At 60.0% G+C, this 18,930-nt stretch overlaps 7 protein-coding genes across 7 annotated transcripts; all 7 read left to right on the forward strand.

The window, feature by feature from the left end:
• Positions 1–287: 287 nt before the first annotated feature.
• On the forward strand, positions 288–2,609 carry BO86DRAFT_436431 (uncharacterized protein; the record flags this gene model as incomplete). Its single annotated transcript, XM_025676014.1, has 3 exons — positions 288–1,567; positions 1,704–1,707; positions 1,986–2,609. 3 exons carry the CDS (start codon positions 288–290, stop codon positions 2,607–2,609), a joined length of 1,908 nt encoding a protein of 635 aa, XP_025525138.1.
• A 310-nt stretch (positions 2,610–2,919) lies between these two features.
• On the forward strand, positions 2,920–4,590 carry BO86DRAFT_421010 (MDR family MFS transporter; the record flags this gene model as incomplete). The annotated part of the gene is made up of 1 exon (XM_025675248.1): positions 2,920–4,590. One exon carries the CDS (start codon positions 2,920–2,922, stop codon positions 4,588–4,590), a length of 1,671 nt encoding a protein of 556 aa, XP_025525139.1.
• A 432-nt stretch (positions 4,591–5,022) lies between these two features.
• On the forward strand, positions 5,023–6,864 carry BO86DRAFT_402082 (aldehyde dehydrogenase; the record flags this gene model as incomplete). Its single annotated transcript, XM_025673819.1, has 8 exons — positions 5,023–5,310; positions 5,382–5,436; positions 5,481–5,582; positions 5,640–5,654; positions 5,719–5,770; positions 5,857–6,072; positions 6,148–6,530; positions 6,581–6,864. The coding sequence occupies 8 exons, from the start codon at positions 5,023–5,025 to the stop codon at positions 6,862–6,864; spliced, it is 1,395 nt and encodes a 464-aa protein (XP_025525140.1).
• A 424-nt stretch (positions 6,865–7,288) lies between these two features.
• On the forward strand, positions 7,289–8,863 carry BO86DRAFT_436455 (cytochrome P450; the record flags this gene model as incomplete). Its single annotated transcript, XM_025676015.1, has 2 exons — positions 7,289–7,521; positions 7,570–8,863. Exons 1-2 carry the CDS (start codon positions 7,313–7,315, stop codon positions 8,861–8,863), a joined length of 1,503 nt encoding a protein of 500 aa, XP_025525141.1. The 5' UTR covers positions 7,289–7,312.
• Positions 8,864–9,221: 358 nt separating this feature from the next.
• BO86DRAFT_436457 (S-adenosyl-L-methionine-dependent methyltransferase) lies at positions 9,222–10,438 on the forward strand (the record flags this gene model as incomplete). Its single annotated transcript, XM_025676016.1, has 2 exons — positions 9,222–9,451; positions 9,526–10,438. The coding sequence occupies exons 1-2, from the start codon at positions 9,246–9,248 to the stop codon at positions 10,436–10,438; spliced, it is 1,119 nt and encodes a 372-aa protein (XP_025525142.1). The 5' UTR covers positions 9,222–9,245.
• An 802-nt stretch (positions 10,439–11,240) lies between these two features.
• On the forward strand, positions 11,241–13,307 carry BO86DRAFT_421014 (flavin-containing monooxygenase; the record flags this gene model as incomplete). Its single annotated transcript, XM_025675249.1, has 2 exons — positions 11,241–12,911; positions 13,122–13,307. The coding sequence occupies 2 exons, from the start codon at positions 11,241–11,243 to the stop codon at positions 13,305–13,307; spliced, it is 1,857 nt and encodes a 618-aa protein (XP_025525143.1).
• Positions 13,308–16,002: 2,695 nt separating this feature from the next.
• BO86DRAFT_457996 (Zn(II)2Cys6 transcription factor domain-containing protein) lies at positions 16,003–18,094 on the forward strand (the record flags this gene model as incomplete). Its single annotated transcript, XM_025677258.1, has 2 exons — positions 16,003–16,561; positions 16,634–18,094. The coding sequence occupies 2 exons, from the start codon at positions 16,003–16,005 to the stop codon at positions 17,968–17,970; spliced, it is 1,896 nt and encodes a 631-aa protein (XP_025525144.1). The 3' UTR covers positions 17,971–18,094.
• Positions 18,095–18,930: the final 836 nt, after the last annotated feature.

Raw genomic sequence — 18,930 nt, forward strand, 5'->3', positions numbered from 1 at the left:
GTGTCTATTAATGAAATGCAAGACGAAAGATAAACAAGGGTATCGCGTCTAGGGTATTAATATAGATGTATCACAATAAGTGTGTTTCTATTGTCCCGACAGAGAGACATATACCCTCTGCACTAAAAGTATACAACAACCGCCCTCCGGTCGGCGACTTTGTTGGGCGCCGACAGCCGAACCCCGGCCACGGCCAGCCAGCCTTGCTACCTCATAACCCCCCATTTCAACTCCATCTCCCACACCCCCATGGCAGCATCATTCTTCCCACACAGCCAGCGACCGCAATGTTCAAATTTTACCCATCCGACTTCTTCCACTTCGAGTTCCTGCGCGTGCTGGCCAGCGCGCCCGCCGGCGGGGCCGAGACGGGCGAGTGCCTGGCGGTGCTGCCGCAAGTACCGGACGGGGACGCCGAGGCGTGGTACCGGGCGTGGACGGCGCAGGCGCAGCAGGCGCGGGGACGGGGCGACGACGCCCTCGTCTCCGGGGACCCGGTCGCCGCGTCGGGGGCGTACCTGCGCGCCAGCAACTACTTCCGCGCCAGCGAGTTCTTCCTGCACGCCCGCCCGGACGACCCACGGCTGCTGGCGGCGATCGAGAATAGCGTCGCCGTGTTCGATCAGGGGGTGGATCTGCTGGATAGCTGCACCGTGGTGCGGGTGGAGATTCCGTATGAGGAGGAGAAGGGGGTTGCGAGGCTGCCGGGCAGATTGTATCTCCCCCGGGCGGCGGGCGTCGCAGACCAACTGGACAGCAAGAAGAAGCGCCCGCTCCTCGTTATGACGGGCGGGTTCGACTCCACGCAGGAGGAGCTGTACTTCTTCGGGCCTGCGGCTGCCCTTCCGCGCGGGTATGCGGTGCTCACCTTCGAGGGACCGGGCCAGGGGATCTGTCTCCGTCGCGACGGGCTGCGGCTGCGCCCGGACTGGGAGCAGGTCACGACTCAAGTGCTCGATGTGGTGGAGGAGCTGGCGAAGGATCATCCGATTGACTTGGCCCGGGTTGCAGTGGTCGGCGCCTCGCTGGGCGGGTACTTCGCTCTGCGGGCGGCGGCGGACCCGCGCGTGCGGGCGTGCGTCTCGTGCGACGCGTGCTACGATCTGTTCGACGTGACGCGCAGCCGCATGCCCGGCTGGTTCATCAACGGGTGGTTGAGCGGGCGGCTCAGCGACGGGTTCTTCAACTGGGTGGTCGACAAACTGGCGGGGTGGAGTTTCCAGCTGCGCTGGGAGTTCGGCCACAGCATGTGGGTGTATGGAGTCAAGACGCCGGCGCATGTGATGCGCTGCATGCAGCAGTACCACGCCCGCGGGTATTTGCAAGACATCAAGTGCAGTACGTTTGTGACGGGCGCGGCGGAGACGTTCTATTTTACGCCGGAGCAGAATACGCAGCCGATCTTTGAAGCGTTAGGGCATCTCCCGCCGCAGAAGAAGCGGTTGTGGATCGGGAAGGGGGTGGACGGCGGTGGGCTGCAGGCCAAGATCGGGGCGTGGGCGGTGTTTCACCAGAAGATGTTTGCATGGTTGGATGAGCAGTTTGGGATCAGGCGGGGGAGAGCTGTGTAGGGGAGTGGTGGTGGTGATTCGGTGCGTTTGTGAATGTGTGGTGGAAAGTAGCCGATTGACCCTCGGAGCTTTGAATTATTATATCCTGGATTACATAGTCTTCACTGTTTAGCCTTTTCTCGGATAACATAGTCCCGTTTATCCCTAATTACGACAGTCATTCTTATACGTACCGCTGAGTCTTTCAGCCTCTAACTAATATCGTATCCTTATCCTTCGGAGGTACCAAGTCAGCAAGGAAGGTGTATAATCCCCTCACGCCTCCACCCAATCCAACCCCTCCACCACCAACCAACCACTCAACACCACAATGGCACCCATCGGCCGTCTCTACACATACGTACCCAACGCGCGGATCTTGAAGGTGACCCCAAAGCCACCCCACCCTCCTCCTTCCCACCTAACAAACTGCAGATCCAAGCCGCGGCCGCACTCAACAACCTGACTCTCGACATCCCGCAACCCTTCGCCTTCGGCACGGCCAACAAGACCCCGGAGTTCATCCGCAAATTCCCCACTGGCAAGGTGCCCGCCTTCGAGTCTGCCGACGGCCAGATCACGCTGGTGGAATCCGACGCGATCGCGCAGTACGTGGCCGCCTCCGGGCCGGCGGCGCCGGCGCTGCTGGGCCGAAATGTCGCCGAGCAGGCGGCGGTGCGCCAGTGGGTCTGCTTCGCGGAGAACGAGGTGTTCCGGAACATGATGGCGGTGGTACTGTGGCGCGTGGGGATGCGGGAGTACGCTGCCGGGGTCGAGGGGGAGGGGGCGAAGGGGTTGGAGGAGGCGTTGGCTGTGTTGGAGCGGCATCTTGCAGCGGGGGAGAAAGAGTATCTTGCGACGGAGGGGGAGTTGTCCCTGGCGGATTTGAGTGTTGCGTCCGCACTGTTTTGGGCATTCATGCATTATATTGATGCAGAGATGAGGGGGCGGTTTCCTCGGGTTGTGCGGTGGTATCTGGGGGTGGTTGCGGCGGAGAAGGTGAAGGAGGTGTTTGGGGAGCCTAACTTGGTTGCGGTGCGGAAGGCGGCGCCTGTTTAGTGGGCTGCTGGAGCTTGAGTGTTGCTGGGAAGCTGAAAAGAAGGGGGGTCCGGGGGTTCTCCCCCGCAACGTGTTTATTTTAGGACTTAGAACTGCAGTTACCAGGAAGCTGAAAGAAAAGGGGGGTCCGGGGGTTCTCCCCCGGAACGTGTTTCTTCCAGGTATACATTAGGGCTGAGCACAGTGGAGCTTATATGATCTGCAGTGTAAGAGCAGGGAATAAATCCTTTCGGCGAGATTCAGCCCGTCAGCCAACCTATATAGACCTAATCTAGCAGACTGGCCCCCTCTCCCTGCTCCCAAACGCAACATGTCTGAACCCAATGTACACGATGTTCCAGCACCGCAGAATGCGCCGCCCACGAAGGGCCTGCGCTTCTGGCTGATCTTCCTGGCGATCGGGATCGCGACCTTCGTGGCCGCCCTGGACACGTCAATCATCTCGACCGCCCTGCCCACCATCACCGCCGACTTGGGCTCGGAGGAGCTCTACATCTGGATCATCAACACCTACCTGCTGTCCTCGACCGTCTCGTCGGCGATTGTGGGCCAGCTGTCCAACATCTTCGGGCGCCGCAGCATGACCACCCTCGCGCTGCTCGTCTTCGCCGTGGGCAGCGCCATCTCCGGGGCCGCCCGCGACACGGGGATGCTGCTTGCGGGCCGGACGATCCAGGGCCTCGGCGGCGGCAGCATCACCACGCTGTCCGAGGTGCTCGTGTGCGACATGGTCTCGCTGCGCGAACGGGGCGTCTACGCGGGGATCCTGGGCGCCGCGTGGACGCTCGCCGCCGTGGTCGGCCCCATCATGGGCGGGGGGTTCACGCAGAACGTGTCGTGGCGGTGGATCTTCTACATCAACCTCCCGATCGCGGGCAGCTCGCTCTTCCTAATCGTCACTCTCCTCCGAGTCCGCAATCCCCGCTCCGCCACGAGCATCCTGCGCCGTCTGCGCACCATCGACTGGGGAGGCATCACTCTACTCTCCCTGGGCGTCACCGCGATGCTCCTCTCGCTCACCTGGGCGGGCACCACGCACCCGTGGTCCTCGTGGCGGACGATCGTGCCCCTCGTGCTCGGGTTTCTGGGACTGCTCGGGTTCATCGGCTACGAGGCCCTGCCGCCCGAACCGACGATGCCCCTGCGGCTCTTCCGCAACCGCACGGCCGCCACGCTGTTCGGGATGGCCTTCGTCTACAGCCTGCTGCTGTTCTGGGTGTGCTACTTCCTGCCCATCTACTTCCAGGCGGTGCTCGACGCCACCCCGACCCGCTCCGCCGTCATGCTCTTCCCGGTCGCCACCACGACCGCCCCCGCCGGCATCGTCGCCGGCATCCTGATGACCAAGACCGGCCGCTACCGCAGCTTCCAGTACATCGGCTTCGCCCTGATGACCATCGCCTGCGGCCTGTTCACCCTGCTGGACCAGTCCACCACCACCGGCGAATGGACCGGCTACCAGATCCTGTTCGGCGTCGGCACCGGCATCGTCTTCACGACCGGCCTGCCCCCGATCCTCGCCAGTCTCCCGGAGAGCGACGTCGCCACCGGCACCGCGACCTGGATCTTCATGCGCAACTTCGGCGCTATCTGGGGCACCGCCATCCCCGCGGCCGTGTTCAATACGAAAGCGAATGCTCTGGCGTCGCAGACGATCGATGATCCGACGGTGAGGGCGCTGCTGGTGGATGGAGGGGCGTACCAGCGGGCGACAAAGGCGTTCGTGAGTTCGTTCAAGGATCGTCCCGCGGTGATGCGGGCGATTCGCCGGCTGTACGTCCTGAGTCTGCGGGAGGTGTGGCAGGTGAGTATCGCGTTCTGTGGGGTGGGTTTTCTACTGTGCTTTCTGGTCAAGGCGTATCGATTGCGGGACGAGTTGAATACCGAGTATGGCATGCAGGTCGAGGGGGAGTCCAAGACGCGGATCGTGGGGGAGGGGGTCGAGATGGGGAAGGGCGGGAGGGTGCAGGAGGCGAGGTAGACTGTCTCTCTTACAAGAGTTGATTTCCTCAATTGATGGTCAGTCTAAATAGTTGTAGTCACAATTATGCAGCTACTACATGGACTCCAGAAGCTCTGGCTACGTTTTGCACCAGTTTCTATTCAGTGATATAAATCCTAATGATACACAGTAAGACGTCCCGGGGGAGAACCCCCGGACCCCCCTTTCTTTCACCTTCCCAGTAAGACTCAATGCTGATAGATACATGGAGTAAGACGTCCCGGGGGAGAACCCCCGGACCCCCCTTCCTTTCAGCTTCCCAGCAACACACAACCCTAAGTCACGGGCCGCCAAACTCACCGAAACTCGCCGATACCCAAGTGTCTAGCCATCACTTGCACACATATTGAAAGACGAGCTAGAACAACAAACTCAGACAACACACAACTTGACTGTATACACCCAAACACCATGTCACTCGACTTCACCACCTTCCACAACATCATCGCCGGCCAGCCGCGCTCCTCCGCCACCGTCCACGCGGGCGTCTCGCCACTCACCCACGCCCGACTCTGGGACGTCCCGGTCGCGACCGCGCAGGACGTCGACGACGCGGTCGCCGCCGCGACATCCGCCTTCCCCAGCTGGGCGGCGGAGCCCTACACCGAGCGCACGCGGCTGCTGGGCGAGTTCGCGGATCTCTACCTGCAGCATGCCGAGGAGTTCGTAGAGCTGTTGATGGCCGAGACGGGGCGGAGTGTATCCCTTCCCTCCCTTTCCTTTCCCGCGATACCTTTTCCCACTGCAGTGTGCAGCCCTGACGAAGACAGAAACAAGCGGCCGCGATCGAGGTATACTGGGCGGCGGAGTGGCTGCGCTATCCCGGTACGATCCATCGCCTCACAAGCGACCAAAGCTAACCAGTCCAGCGAAATACACCCTCCCCGAAACCAAGCACGAAGACGACGAGCTCGTCGCCATCACGACGTACGAGCCCCTCGGTGTGGTCGCCGCCATCTGTCCGTGGAACTGTACGTGACACTTCCCCCCCCCATCTCCCAATCTACCCGCATGCTAACAAGCACCAGTCCCCATCAGCCTAGGTACAGCACTTACCTGCACCCCGACCACTCACCTCCACCAAATACTCACCCAGCGCAGCAATAGGCAAAATCGCCCCGGCACTAGCAACCGGCAACGCCATCATCGTCAAGCCCTCGTGCGCCCCCCCCCCCCCCCCCCCCCCCCCCCCCCCCCCCCCCCCCCCCCCCCCCCTTCCACCTCAAAAACCAACTAACCAGAAAGACCATTCACGCCCTACACAACCCTCAAACTCACCCACCTGGCCCAACGCATCTTCCCAGCAGGGATCCTCCAAGCCCTCAGCGGCGACGCCACCCTCGGCCCCGCCCTCGTGCACCACCCGCGCATCCACAAGATCTCCTTCACGGGGTCCACGGCCACCGGCCAGGAGATCATGCGCGGCTGCGCCGACACCATGAAGCGGTTCACCCTCGAGACGTATGCCCCCCCCCCCCCCCCTCTCTCTCTCTTCCATACTTACGAGAAACTGAAGACGATGGCTGACGCACGCAGCGGCGGGAATAACGTGGGGATTGTGTTTGGGGATGTCGATGTCGCAGCGACGGCGGCGAAGATCGCGGGGGGATTGTGGTTTAATGCGGGGCAGGTGTGTATCAATGCACGGCGGCTGTATGTGCATTCCTCGGTGTACGGGGCGTTTGTGCGGGAGTTGGGGCGGGTGACCGGGGTGATGGCGCGGGATATGGATGTTGTGGGGCCGGTGCAGAATGTGATGCAGTATCGGAGGATTCAGGCTGTGCTTAGGGAGTGTCAGGAGTTGGGGTTGAGGTTTGTTGTCGGGGGAGAGGGGGGGGAAGGCGAGGGGCTGTTCGTTCGGCCTGTTGTGTTGGATAATCCCCCGGATGAGGTTGGGGTTCTGAGGGAGGAGATCTTTGGTGGGTTCCCTGCGTCTACCTGGTGGTGTGGGCTAATGGGAGTGGGATAGGGCCGGTTATCTCGTGCAAGCCGTTTGATGCAGTGGAGGAGGTGGTGCGCGTCGCGAACGAGAGCTCGACCGGCTTGAGTGCGATTGTCTGGACGGCGGACGCGGAGCTGGCAAAGAGGGTTTCGGCACAGCTGGATGTCGGGAATGTGTTTGTCAACGGACCGCCCAAGCCGAATGCGTACGTGCCCTTTGGCGGGCATAAGCTGAGCGGGGTGGGGGTCGAGTACGGGCTGGAGGGGCTGTTGGGGTTCTGTCAGGTCAAATCGGTGCATGTGTACAAATAGTGATATTAGATGAAATAGGGGTGAATTATATAGTCAAGGAGTATATTGGGCCTGAGTGCTACTGGGAAGCTGAAAGAAAGGGGGGTCTGGGGGTTCTCCCCCAGAACGTGTTTATTCTGGGACTTAGGGTTGAGTGTTACTGGAAGAAAAGTCTTATTCCAGGATGTAAGGTTGAGTTTTACTGGGAAGTTGAAAAGAAGGGGGGTCCGGGGGTTCTCCCCCGGGAAGCCTTTTCTAGGACGTCACTGGCAATGCGTATTAGTCTGACTGGGCATTCGAACCAGTCATGCCACTGGCATTAGCATTGGCATGGACCCAGCTGGCGGATCGGCGACTTTCAGCCATCGCCGGTAGTTGGAACTACTAGGTATACATAGTCAACCTATTCCACTGAATAAATGCCCAGCGTCCCCCAGAACCACCACCCACTCCAAGTCAGACAGCCACCATGGCGGAAATCCTCGACATCACCGGGCTCCTCAAGCCCTACCTCTCCGGCACGAATCTGCTCTGGACGCTCCTCCTTGGCGGCTACATCATCCCCAAGCTATTCCAGTATCTCCAACGGCTCTTCTCCCCCGTCTCGCGCATCCCTGGCTCATGGCTGCACAAACTCACTTCTTTACCACTAAAAGTCGCAATCGCCAAGGGTAAAAGGTAATCTCCCTTGCCTTCAGATCTTTCTCCAGTATACTAACAAACCAGCCACCTCTTCACCGTCGACCTGCACAAGAAGTACGGCCCCATCGTCGCCCTCTCGCCGACCATGATCTCCATCTCCGACGCCCGCGAGATCAAACGCATCGTCCACACGGAGGACTGGGCCAAATCGGAGGCCGTGTACGGCAACTTCCGACAGGACCCGCAGCGGCCGACCCTGCTGGCCTTCACGGACAAGAAGGCGTACAGCCAGCGCAAACGGCTCGTGTCGAGCATGTTCGGCCTGCGGTACATCCGCAGCATGCAGCCACTGATGCGCGACTGCATCTCGGTCCTGTTGGACGAACTCGACAAACAGTGTGAACACGGAACCACCACCGTCGACATGCAGCACATGATCCAGTCCCTGGCGGCGGACATCATCGGCGTGACGACGTTCGGGCAGACATTCGACCTGGTCAAGAACGGGTCGCATCCGCTGCCGGACCGGCTGAAGCAGGCGCTCAAACTCTCGGGCATCCTGCAGTTCATGCCGTGGCTCACCAAAATCCCGTTCATCCCCAACCGCGACCCCTACGTCAGCTGGTTCACCAACGAGATCGTCGCGAAGCGCCGCGCGCAGATCGCCAGCCGCCAGGGCCCGCCCCGCGAGGACCTGCTACAGAAAATGATTGAAGCCGCCGACGAGAGCCCGACCTCGTCGTTCCGGGTCTCCGACATCCAGGACGAGAGCGTCGTGCTGCTCATCGCCGGCAGCGAGACCACCGCCAACGCCGAGCTGTTCACCCTCATCCACCTCCTACGCCACCCGAGCAAGCTCGCCGCCCTCTACGAGGAGATCGACCGCTGGTACCCGCGCAACGACCCCCGACCGACCGACTGCGACTACAGCATGTCCGGCATGGTCTACCTGCAGGCCTGCATCGACGAGACCATGCGCCTGGTCCCCGGCCAGGCCACGGGCAGCCCACGCGAGTCGCGCAAGGACGAGACACTGCTGGGCTACAACATCCCCAAAGGCACGACCGTCTTCCCCACGACGCAGGAGGTGCATCTGGACGAGGCTCTGTGGCCGAACGCGACCGCCTTCCTCCCCGAGCGCTGGCTGGACGTCTACGCCAAGGGCGAGGCCAACAGCCTGCCGTACTACCCCTTCTCGGCGGGCAGTCGCGTCTGCATCGGCAAGCACTTCGCCGCCCAGGAGATGCATCTCTCGCTGGTGTCGCTGCTCCGTCGCTTTCGCTTCGAGTATGTCCCGGGCCAGGACGAGTCGACCGTGTTCCGCATTGCGCAGCAGATGCGCGGGCAGCGGTATCTGATGACGGTGGGAAGGAGGTAACAGATGCTGTACATAGTTTATGTTGTGACGTTATTCAGCTTCCTGGTGACAACACTCCTGAGTACTGGAGTATACCGTCCCGGGGGAGAACCCCCGGACCCCCCTTTTTTTCAGCTTCCTGGTAACCTCAACCTTAAGTCCTAGGATTTACCGTCCCGGGGGAGAACCCCCGGACCCCCCTTTCTTTCAACTTCCCAGCTTAAATCAACCCTTATCCAGAAAATGTAAATATACTTGTTAAATACTAGCAAACCACCGAATCTCGCCGGCCGTAACTCGCCGACACTGTGTACGGTTGTATATATACCACCATCACCCTCAGCATTGCCCAGCAAACTCACACCACCCCCACAAGATCCAAGAAGCAAATCCAGCAATCAGAATGTCCCCCGCCAAAGTCAGCGCCAACGACGTGCCCATGCACGGCAACGGGTTCTACAGCTCCAACTCGGCCCTGCAGCACTCCGCCATGCTCAACGCCCTGCCCCTACTCTCCGCAGCAGCCTCCAAGGCGCAGCAGCAAGAGCAAGAGGCCAACTCGCGCCCCTTCACAATCCTCGAATTCGGCTCCGCCCACGGCAACAACTCGTACGCCCTCCCCACCCCACCCCATCCCATCCCATCCCATTCCCATCCACAACAAACCTAACACTACAGCAAAGCCACACCCCCATAACCACGATCCTCAAATCCCGCACCCCAGCTCCCACCCGCGAAATCCACCTGCAATTCAACGACCGCCCGACCAACGACTTCACCACCCTCTCCACCAACCTGGCAACCATGACCTGGCCCGTCCCCAACCAAACCTTCACCTCCCTCGTCCCGTCCTCCTTCTACTCCCGCGTTGCGCCGCAAGGGAGCGTGGACGTGGCCTTCTCCCTGGCGGCCCTGCACCACCTCGACCGCGTCACCCCGGTGCCCGCCTCCGGCCCCGTCCCGACGCACGAGGCCCGGCAGGCCGAGTTCCGCGCGCAGGCGCACGCAGACCTCCTCGCGTTCCTGGCCCACCGCGCCGCGGAGATCGTCCCGGGCGGCGGGCTGGTGCTGAGCTTCGTGGGGCAGGAGCTCGGCCCGCGCGGCGAGGAGATCACCAACTACGCGGGCCCGGTGGACGCGTGCCGCGCCGCGATGGTCGAGATGCTGCAGGCCGGGGTGCTCAGTCCGGCGGTGGCGAATGTGTTCGAGGTGCCGGCTTATAACCGGACACTGGCGGATGTGCGGCGCACGCTGGGCGAGACTGCGGTGCGCGCGGAGTGGGATGTTGAGGAGGTGTTTGAGCGGAAGGTTGTGCATCCTGCGATTGGGGAATTGGAGGGCAGGATGAAGGCTGCGCCTGGGAAGGAGGCGGAGCACGCGGAGTGGTATGCGAGGACGGTGGTGGATTGGCTGATGGCGGTTGTGGCGGGGTATTTTGTTAAGGCGGTGCGCGAGGGGATGGGCGTTACTGATGCGGAGACGGTGGAGGGGTTGTTGGCGCAGTGGGTGGAGCGCACGAGGGTGCGGTTCTTGGAGGGCCATCGCAATGAGGCGGTTGAGTGCTGGTTTGTTTATGCGCGATTGAGTCGGAAGTAGATGCTTATCTTGTTCTTGGTCTTGCGCTTGGCCTTGTGGTTAGGGTTGTCTTGATCTGAGTTGATATGGATATGTTTAAGTTAAGTGTTACTGGGAAGCTGAAAGAAAGGGGGGTCCGGGGGTTCCCCCCCGGAACGTGTTTAAACTACAAGAGTGTTACCAGGAATCTGAGAAGAAGGGGGGTCCGGGGGTTCTTCCCCGGAATGTGTTAATTCTATAACTTTTTAGAATTGAGTGTTACCAGGAAGCTGAAAAGAAGGGGGGTCCGGGGGTTCTCCCCCGGAAAGCCTTACTCTGTGTCTCAATTAGGGTTGAGTTCTACTAGGGAGGTGCAAATAAGGTAAAACATGCACAAGTCAATTGATGACCTAATCAATAGCCATATTGCACAACTGCGTAGAGCTAGTGGCCTGGGTAGCCTCACAGCCTGCGACAGCACGATCAGAGTGGATACACACAACTTCATCCAGCAGGCACACATTAGCTGCAGTCAACCGTCCAGTCTTACACCCTCCTCTTGTGGGTGTGTTTGCGGGTCCCACCGAGCGCGATCAGCGTCGGCGCAGTCGGCGATATTCCCCCGGGACTCGGAGACATAGTATACTCGCCGGTTAACCACCAACACACACCAACACACCAACGACTCGAAACACCGTCCATCGTGGAGGCAAACATGCCACAACAGACCGACTCGCCGAAGTGGCCCTCACCACTCAATCAAGATCCCATCAACTATATTACCTCACATCGCCATGACACCAAATCTCGCCCAACACACATCCCTTCTACAATCCCAAGCATCATGCACCGCGAGCTCAAAGAATTCTCCCACCCCCACGGCTCCACGGGCATCTACCAGGACAATCTCCAGGTAGATGTCCTGATCGTGGGCGCCGGGTTCAGCGGCATCTACATGCTGCACGAGCTGCGCAAGCAGGGCCTCAAGACCGTCGTCTACGAGGCGGGCTCCGACCTGGGCGGCACGTGGCGGTTCAACTGCTACCCCGGCGCACGGGTCGACTCGCAGGTGCCACTATACCAGTTCTCCATCCCCGAGACCTACAAGGACTGGACCTGGTCGACCAACTACCCCGACTACAAAGAGCTGCGGGCCTACTTCGACCACGTCGACAAGGTCCTCGACATCAAGAAGGACGTCGCCTTCGGCAGCGTCGTCGTCGACGCCCAGTTCGACACCACCCAGAGCCGCTGGGTCGTCAAGACCCAGGACGGCCGCACCGCGTACGCCAAGTACTTCATCGCGGCGGCGGGCGTCTCGTCCAAGCGCTACATCCCCGCGTGGGAGGGGATCGAGACCTTCAAGGGCCCCATCCACCACACCTCCTTCTGGCCGGAGCACGAGGTCGACGTGCGCGGCAAGCGCGCCGCCATCATCGGCACCGGCGCCTCGGGCGTGCAGGTCACGCAGGCCTGGGGCCCCCAGGCCGGCCATCTGAAGGTCTTCCTGCGCTCGCCCAACTACTCCATCCCCATGCGCCGCAGGGAGCTCACCGCCGACGAGCAGAACCGGCTCAAGCCCATCTACCCGCAGCTGTTCGACCTGCGCGAGAAGACCTTCACCGGCGCGCTGGTGGACTTCAGCGAGCGCAGCGCCCTCGAGGACTCGGCGGCCGAGCGCGAGGCCTTCTACGAGCAGCGCTACCAGACCGGCGGCTTCGACTTCTCCACCGCCAACTACAAGGACACGATGCTCAACCCGGTCGCCAACCGGTACCTGTACGACTTCTGGGCCAAGAAGACGCGGGCCCGCCTCCACGACGAGCGCGTCAAGAACCTGCTGGCGCCCGTCGAGCCGCCGTACTTCTTCGGCGGCAAGCGCTCCTCGCTGGAGACCGACTTCTACGAGCAGTTCAACCGCGAGACGGTCGAGCTGGTCGACGCCCAGAGCAACCCGATCGTCGGGTTCACCGAGACCGGCATCAAGATGCAGGACGGCACCGTGCACGAGGTCGACGTCGTGTGTCTGGCCACCGGCTTCGACACCACCACCGGCAGCCTGATCAACCTGGGCGTGCGCAGCATCCACGGCACCACGCTGCAGGAAGACTGGTCGCAGGCCGCCGAGACCTACCTGGGGCTGACGGTGGCCGGCTACCCCAACCTGTTCCACCTGTACGGCACGCACGCGCCCACCCTGTTCAGCCAGGCCGTGACCACCATCGAGGTGCAGGGCCGCTGGATCGCCGACGCCATCAAGCAGATCGAGCGCCAGCGCCTCCGCTCCATCAACCCCTCCCGCGAGGCCGCCCACGCCTGGAAGCTGCAGATCCGCGCCTTCCAGACCGCCAGCTTCTTCCCCACCGTCCACTCCACCTACATGGGCGGCTCCATCCCCGGCAAGCCCTTCGAGCTGGTCTCCTACCCGGCCGGCATGCCCATGTACGCGCGCCAGATCCGCGACGCGCTGCCCGCCTTCCCTGGCTTCGAGGTCGTGAACGCCGACGGGGAGAAGGTCGAGAACGCGGCGCCCGGCGGGCTGGAGGCGACGACCAACTTTTTCGAACGCTTGTTTGGGATGCCGCCTTCGTCGGCCAAGGAGGATCTTGCGAAGCAGGATAAATAGCTGGTTTTGATACTGTAGTCCACTAATGATTATGTTGTTCTTCTTGTGAAACCCCGTCGGTTTATGGCACCACGTAGACTTTATATAATCTAGTTGTAGTTATACTTTTTCTTTACCTTCCAGCAATACTTAACCCTTAATCCTAAAATGGGACTTCCCGGGGGAGAACCCCCGGACCCCCCTTTCTTTCAGCTTCCTGGTTACACTCAACCTAAGCCTAGAATATCACGTCCCGGGGGAGAACCCCCGGACCCCCCTTTCTTTCAACATCCTGGTAACACATGACCCTAATAAAGACTTATTCTCCTGGAACATGAAGATAAGGTAGGTCGTCAGCAGCGCGTAAGCGTATTACCAACACGACACGACACACACCCGACAATCGCCGCCCGCCCGCCCAACCGCAGAAAACCTCCACGTGTCCTCCCGCGGAAGTCGTCCGCGACGCCCCCGAGCCCTAACTCACCGTCGAGCGTCTAGTGCTCGACTCAAAACTAACGCTCTCCAGCCTATGCCTAGGTAGGTAGGTAGGTAGGCAGCCGGGTAAGCAGGGCATCATGCAATAATCTAACCACCACTGTAAGTTGACGTAAGAACCTAATCCACGGCCTAATCTTATACCTCAGCGCTAGTAATTGCGCTGCCTACAGGAGCAAATCGTCTGGCGTGCGGGATTGGGCTGGGTGGTTTATACTCTGTCCACGGCGGTCGTGATAATTTACCTATCGAGGGGACCTGCCCCATTCAAAAATAGTACAATACAGTCCCTCCTCATGTAGATCCGACTCGCCTCGCCTCGGAGTTATCTGCCAAGCGTGGCTAGGCGTCCTGCCCATTTCCCAGTCTATTGGCTATGGATCGTATCGAGTACCGATCGCGACAGCTAGAGCGAGAGCTACTCACTACGTGAAAAGTGAAAGGACTGTGCCGACATACCCATCGCTATCGCCATCGCCATCGCCTGCTCTGGGTCTGGACTGGATCTGGGTCCTGCCCGGGCTAAACTAGGCTGATCCCGTGCCTCGAGGCGTACTGTACCCTCCCCGGGGTGGCATGATGCAGCAAAGAAGACGAGGCTGAGCGACCGTCGGGAGCGCGAAGAAAACTTAAGTACCCAGACTGTGCGAAGTGCTGATCCTTCCGATCCTGCATCCTTCATGAGGTGGTGGATCGGGGATGAGGCCATGGTTTTCTGGCGGGAGGATTGGCTTCGTCCCCGCTGGGCGATACGAGGGCCAGAACGGTAGGCTCTGGTAACGGAAAGGAAGATTATGGTGATGGTGAGGGGGAGGGGGGGGGTCATGTGATTGCTAAGCTTTTTCGGGGCTTGGTATTGTCTCCGATATCCAATTGACAACAGACTCATGCCATCTGGTGTGTTGTGCTTCGAATGACTAGGAGAAGGAGTTGGCGTGTTCCATGAAGAGAATGACCGTCGTGATCACCTCAAAGCAGTAGGAGTAAGGAGTATACTCCAACACTCCCATCTATCGGAGCGAATTCCTCCCCCGACACCCGCCGAGAGCATCGCGACCCACTGCCCCTCCGGCACGGCTGATAGGCCAAAACCCGCCGATCGGCCGGCTGGCGGGGCACTAGCGGGCGTTTCTTTTCTTAACGTGAAGAGGAGTCGAGTCGACACTGCCTTATTTTACTTGAATGTTGACACAGAGCCGGGCTAGTCGTGAATCCTGATGCGGCCAGGGCTTGATCGTCCTTGTTTCCCCAGTTGGCCAACGTGGGGGCGGAGTTCTCCTCACTTCTCCTCACTCCTCCTCCTCTTCTTCAGTGCCATGTAGACATGGAACAATGCAATAGCATCGTCGACTCGTCTAGCTAGACAATACCGAACTAGCCCTAGCCTACTTACCACTAGGTACAGTGCTCTACTCATCTAACTTAGTTCCTCATGCTGCAGAGTAGCATGCCCCTAGTATAGTCAACTCCTTGGGGCCAAAACTCATCCTTCCCTCGTTACTCCACGCCATCAGTCCCGGTTATCCGATCCCCACTGCCCCCCCCTCCAATGATCCTCATGTATCACACCCTAACAAGGGCAAGGGAATCTGAATCTGCAACCCGTACGTCACCACGGGCACATGGCTTAGTGCAGCACATGGCAACAACCCTGCAACCGGTGCTATCTCGCCAATCCTTCCACGTCAACATGCCACCTTCCCTGAAGGATTGACCTTTTCCTTGCTTTGCACCTCACTCGGCATGAGGTTAGTGCCGAATCATTCCCTGGCTGGTCAGTGTTGCGAGTCGCATGTTGCAGGTCGCACCGAGAACGACCTCTCCACCCGCCAATCTTGAGATTGACCCCCTGCCACTCCCTGACAAGGCTGTCGTTGGTTACAACCGTCCTACACTGCCCACTGCTGCTGTTTCGGATGCAGATTATGTCAGGTCGTATGTGTCAGAACCGCTGCAGCGCTGGCAGAGTGGAGCCAGGGTCAGTGTACTGCACTGCACTTGCACCGCCGACATCAGATCATGTCCACTGCAGAGCCTCCTCGCCCGCAGGTCTGCAGTCTCGGGAACACTATCTCGATCGCAAACCTCCGGCATCCAAGCGGCAGTTCATTTTGCCCAGGTTGAGCCATTTCCGGGTTCCACCAACCACCAGCGCGCATCAGGCAGACCGCAGGATTCATCGTGCGCATCCCATCTGATGGCCGGCCTGATCCATCGTCACTCTTCACTGAAACGCACCCTTCCATTCAGTTCCAGATCATGCAACCCCCCCCCGGGCAAGTCAGTGTTGCATGTGGGGACTAGACCTGCAGCAGGATCTTGATGCCTGCGCAGCCACGAGCGGTGCCAAAAGTACTCAGCAGGCGACGCGGCGGCTGCCTCGCTGCAGGGAGGTACGGTACATAGATAAAAGCACCGAATGTACCCGGGGAGGTAGGTTCGTTGCGCCGCTGCGATAGATACCTTTTCTGCACTGTCCCCGTTCATTCATACTCTTACTATCATGTCACCGACGATGAGTTTGGCGGCGTCGCAACCACAGCAGCCGCAGCCTACGCCTTCAAGTAAAGCCCCGCTCACCCGCCAGGCATGCAACCGCTGCCACGCCTCAAAGCTGAAATGTCTTCGTCCGCCCGGGGTCACCACCAGCAAAGCATGTATCCGCTGCATCAAGGCAGATGCAGAGTGTGTCTACGACCCGCCCCAGCGATTCGGTCGGCCGCGACAGAAAAGCCGACCTCAGCCCGAGTCAGGGCCCCCCCGCATTGAAGCCCGAGAGCCCGAGGTCACCGATCCTCGACGGGCTCGGCATGGATCGACGATCGGGACCCGCTGGGAGAGTAGTGTGAGAGAGAGCAGCGGTAGTCTCGCACCTTCGTCCGCTGCCGAGAGCCCCTACACAGCGGCGGGGAGCCCAGACAACCGAAGTAGCACCGCCGTCGCCGCAGCCCCGTTGGCCGGGATGGATTACGCCTCATCACACTTCCCCGAGCCGTTGGACAGCGAACGCACCAGTGAGCTCCTCGATGCGTTCCAGTCCGAGTCCATGCAGCTGGATGTTGGTGAGACCTTTTCCCTCACTCCGCATCCCCCATGCACGTAACACCAGGCTGACGGATCTCGGCATGACACAGATTCATACTGGGGCGAACCTGGTCCAGTGATGCCACCCGCCGAAACCGTCCCATATTCAGATCTTCTAACCGGTCCAATCGATCTGGACTTCACCGTCTCCGACCAAGACCATCGAGCCGAGATCCACAAGCATGCGCTCGATCCTGCCCTAGCTGCGGCGGAGACAGAGTCCACCGCCGACGACTACGTGCTCGATCTCGTCCAGCTGCAGGCCAGCGTGAACCAGAACAATCGCGAATTGGCCGCATTGATCCGCAAGGCCCAGTCGGCGCTGGGAGTGTCGGAAGGACGGGTAGGGCAGGCCCTGCCGATCCCCGATTCCCAGTTCAAGGCCCATCTGCAGCGTAATCTGAAGGCATCCGAGCAGACGCTGGACGTCCTGCACCGCATCAATTCCCAGTTTGCGCCGGGGTTGCGCGAGACGCGCCCGCCTTCTCAATCATACGGGCTAGATCCTACCCTGAATCGACTGTACGCCGATTGTGTGAGCCAAGATCATTCGTTTGGGGTTGGGGGAGACCAGTTGGGGCTGCGCGCGACAACGCCTCCAGGAGTCTCGGCCGCCGACCCCCAACACAGTATCCTTGCCTTCCTTGTGCTGACGACCTACCTCCGTCTGCTGCACAACTTCGATGCCCTCATTTCCATCCTGCAGGACCGTCTGCGGTGTTCCGCCAGTCTCGACCCGCGGCGACCGCTGCATCTCAGCGAAGACAGCGCCGCGTCCGACAGCAGCTCCAACCCGCTCCTCGACGTGTCGCTCGGATCGTTCTCCTTCTCTTCCTCATCCGCGAGGTCGTTACAAGCCATGCTCAACGTGCAGATGATCAACACCGTTCTCACGAAAATCAAATCCTCCACCCAGCGGATGTTGCTCGGACCCGATTACCTTCCACCGTCCTCTTGCTCCTCCTCCGCATCTACCTCTTCCACTGCCTCCACCACCTCTTGCTCCACGAGAGCACCTCCCACCTCAGCAACCGGGGGACCCCACCATCCAGCCAGCGCGGGCTCCATCTTCTTCCATCACGCACACTCCCTCTCCCACTCCTCCTCCGACCACCCCTTCCCTCAGCCGGAAGGCAGGGGCTATGCTCCTTACAACCACGCATTCCACCCTCCTCCCCCATCGCGGCACACGCACAACTACCCCACTCCAGAGACCATCACTCCACCATCATCCGTCCTCGGCGGGGGAGCAGGGACCACCCCACCACCTTTCGTGTCGGGCGTCGACCACGTTGTCCGCCGGGCCTTGGCCGAGGTGCAGGAGCTGGAGTTGAGTTTGCGCAGCCGCGCGCGGGCGATCCAGCAGTGGAGTGAGGAGGGGTTTTAGCCCCACTTTGTGGGATTGATGAAGAGATGGATTCTGCTCAGTTGAAGTGGATAGTCTAGTCTCTCGAATCGGTTCTCCCTTGATGTACTGTATTGTAAAAGGATAGATTGATTAGATAGACGGGATCAATGGATAATCTTCGGATGATGCAGCCGTTCTGCCGGGTGTGACCGCCCTTGGGTGGCCACCCATCCTGAAAGAAAGACAACGTCTTTCTTCGATAGACTGGACTAGCCCGCCCATCTGCAGTCGTATCGAGTTCTTCACGGAAGGATCTCCTCATGTGATCTCAACCTGCCAAGCCATCTAGAAGCCCTCCGACCGCAACAACAAATGAGCTACCATGTGTCATCCCGCGTGCTGCGATTGGCATCGGCAGCTGGATTGGCTGCCCCCTTGCATGTCGGACAATGACATTGATATAGAGCTGCGGTGCGGTGCCGACATATAGATGAAGCATGATGTCAGTATTTGGTGGAGAGGACGCGAAACATGGCCTGAACGTGATTTGAAGATGAATCATGCCATGACGAGAAGAACCCACCGCCCGACGAAAACTCTGCGGCTTTTCCCGAATTTCCCGACACAGAACGGGTCGAAATTCGGGAAACACACCAGTTTTCCGCCACCCCGTTATTGGCCCTGATACCGACCCAGTCACTGTTTATAGTTAAAAGGTCCCAGGGCGGCCAATCAATCGCTCGGGACGGCCAGAGATCGACCCGCCGCGGGGGGGTAACAGGGTAATCGCTCTTCCCGCCGGTATTGTGTCGTTTCTCAATCCCGCGGGTAAAATCGAATCAGAAATCTTTTGTGTCACATCTCCAGAGACTGCGTGCGAATCATGCTCACCACTGCTGCTGCTGCTTGCTGTCAATCCTGAAGCTTGTTTCTTCGTTCGTTCCTGAGCGTGTTCCCCCCTGAGATAACGGGAGTCTTAGCATCTGACCTGTGACCGGT

The sequence above is a fragment of the Aspergillus japonicus genome (genome assembly GCF_003184785.1).
Source record: "Aspergillus japonicus CBS 114.51 unplaced genomic scaffold BO86scaffold_48, whole genome shotgun sequence".
Lineage (NCBI taxonomy): Eukaryota > Fungi > Ascomycota > Eurotiomycetes > Eurotiales > Aspergillaceae > Aspergillus > Aspergillus japonicus.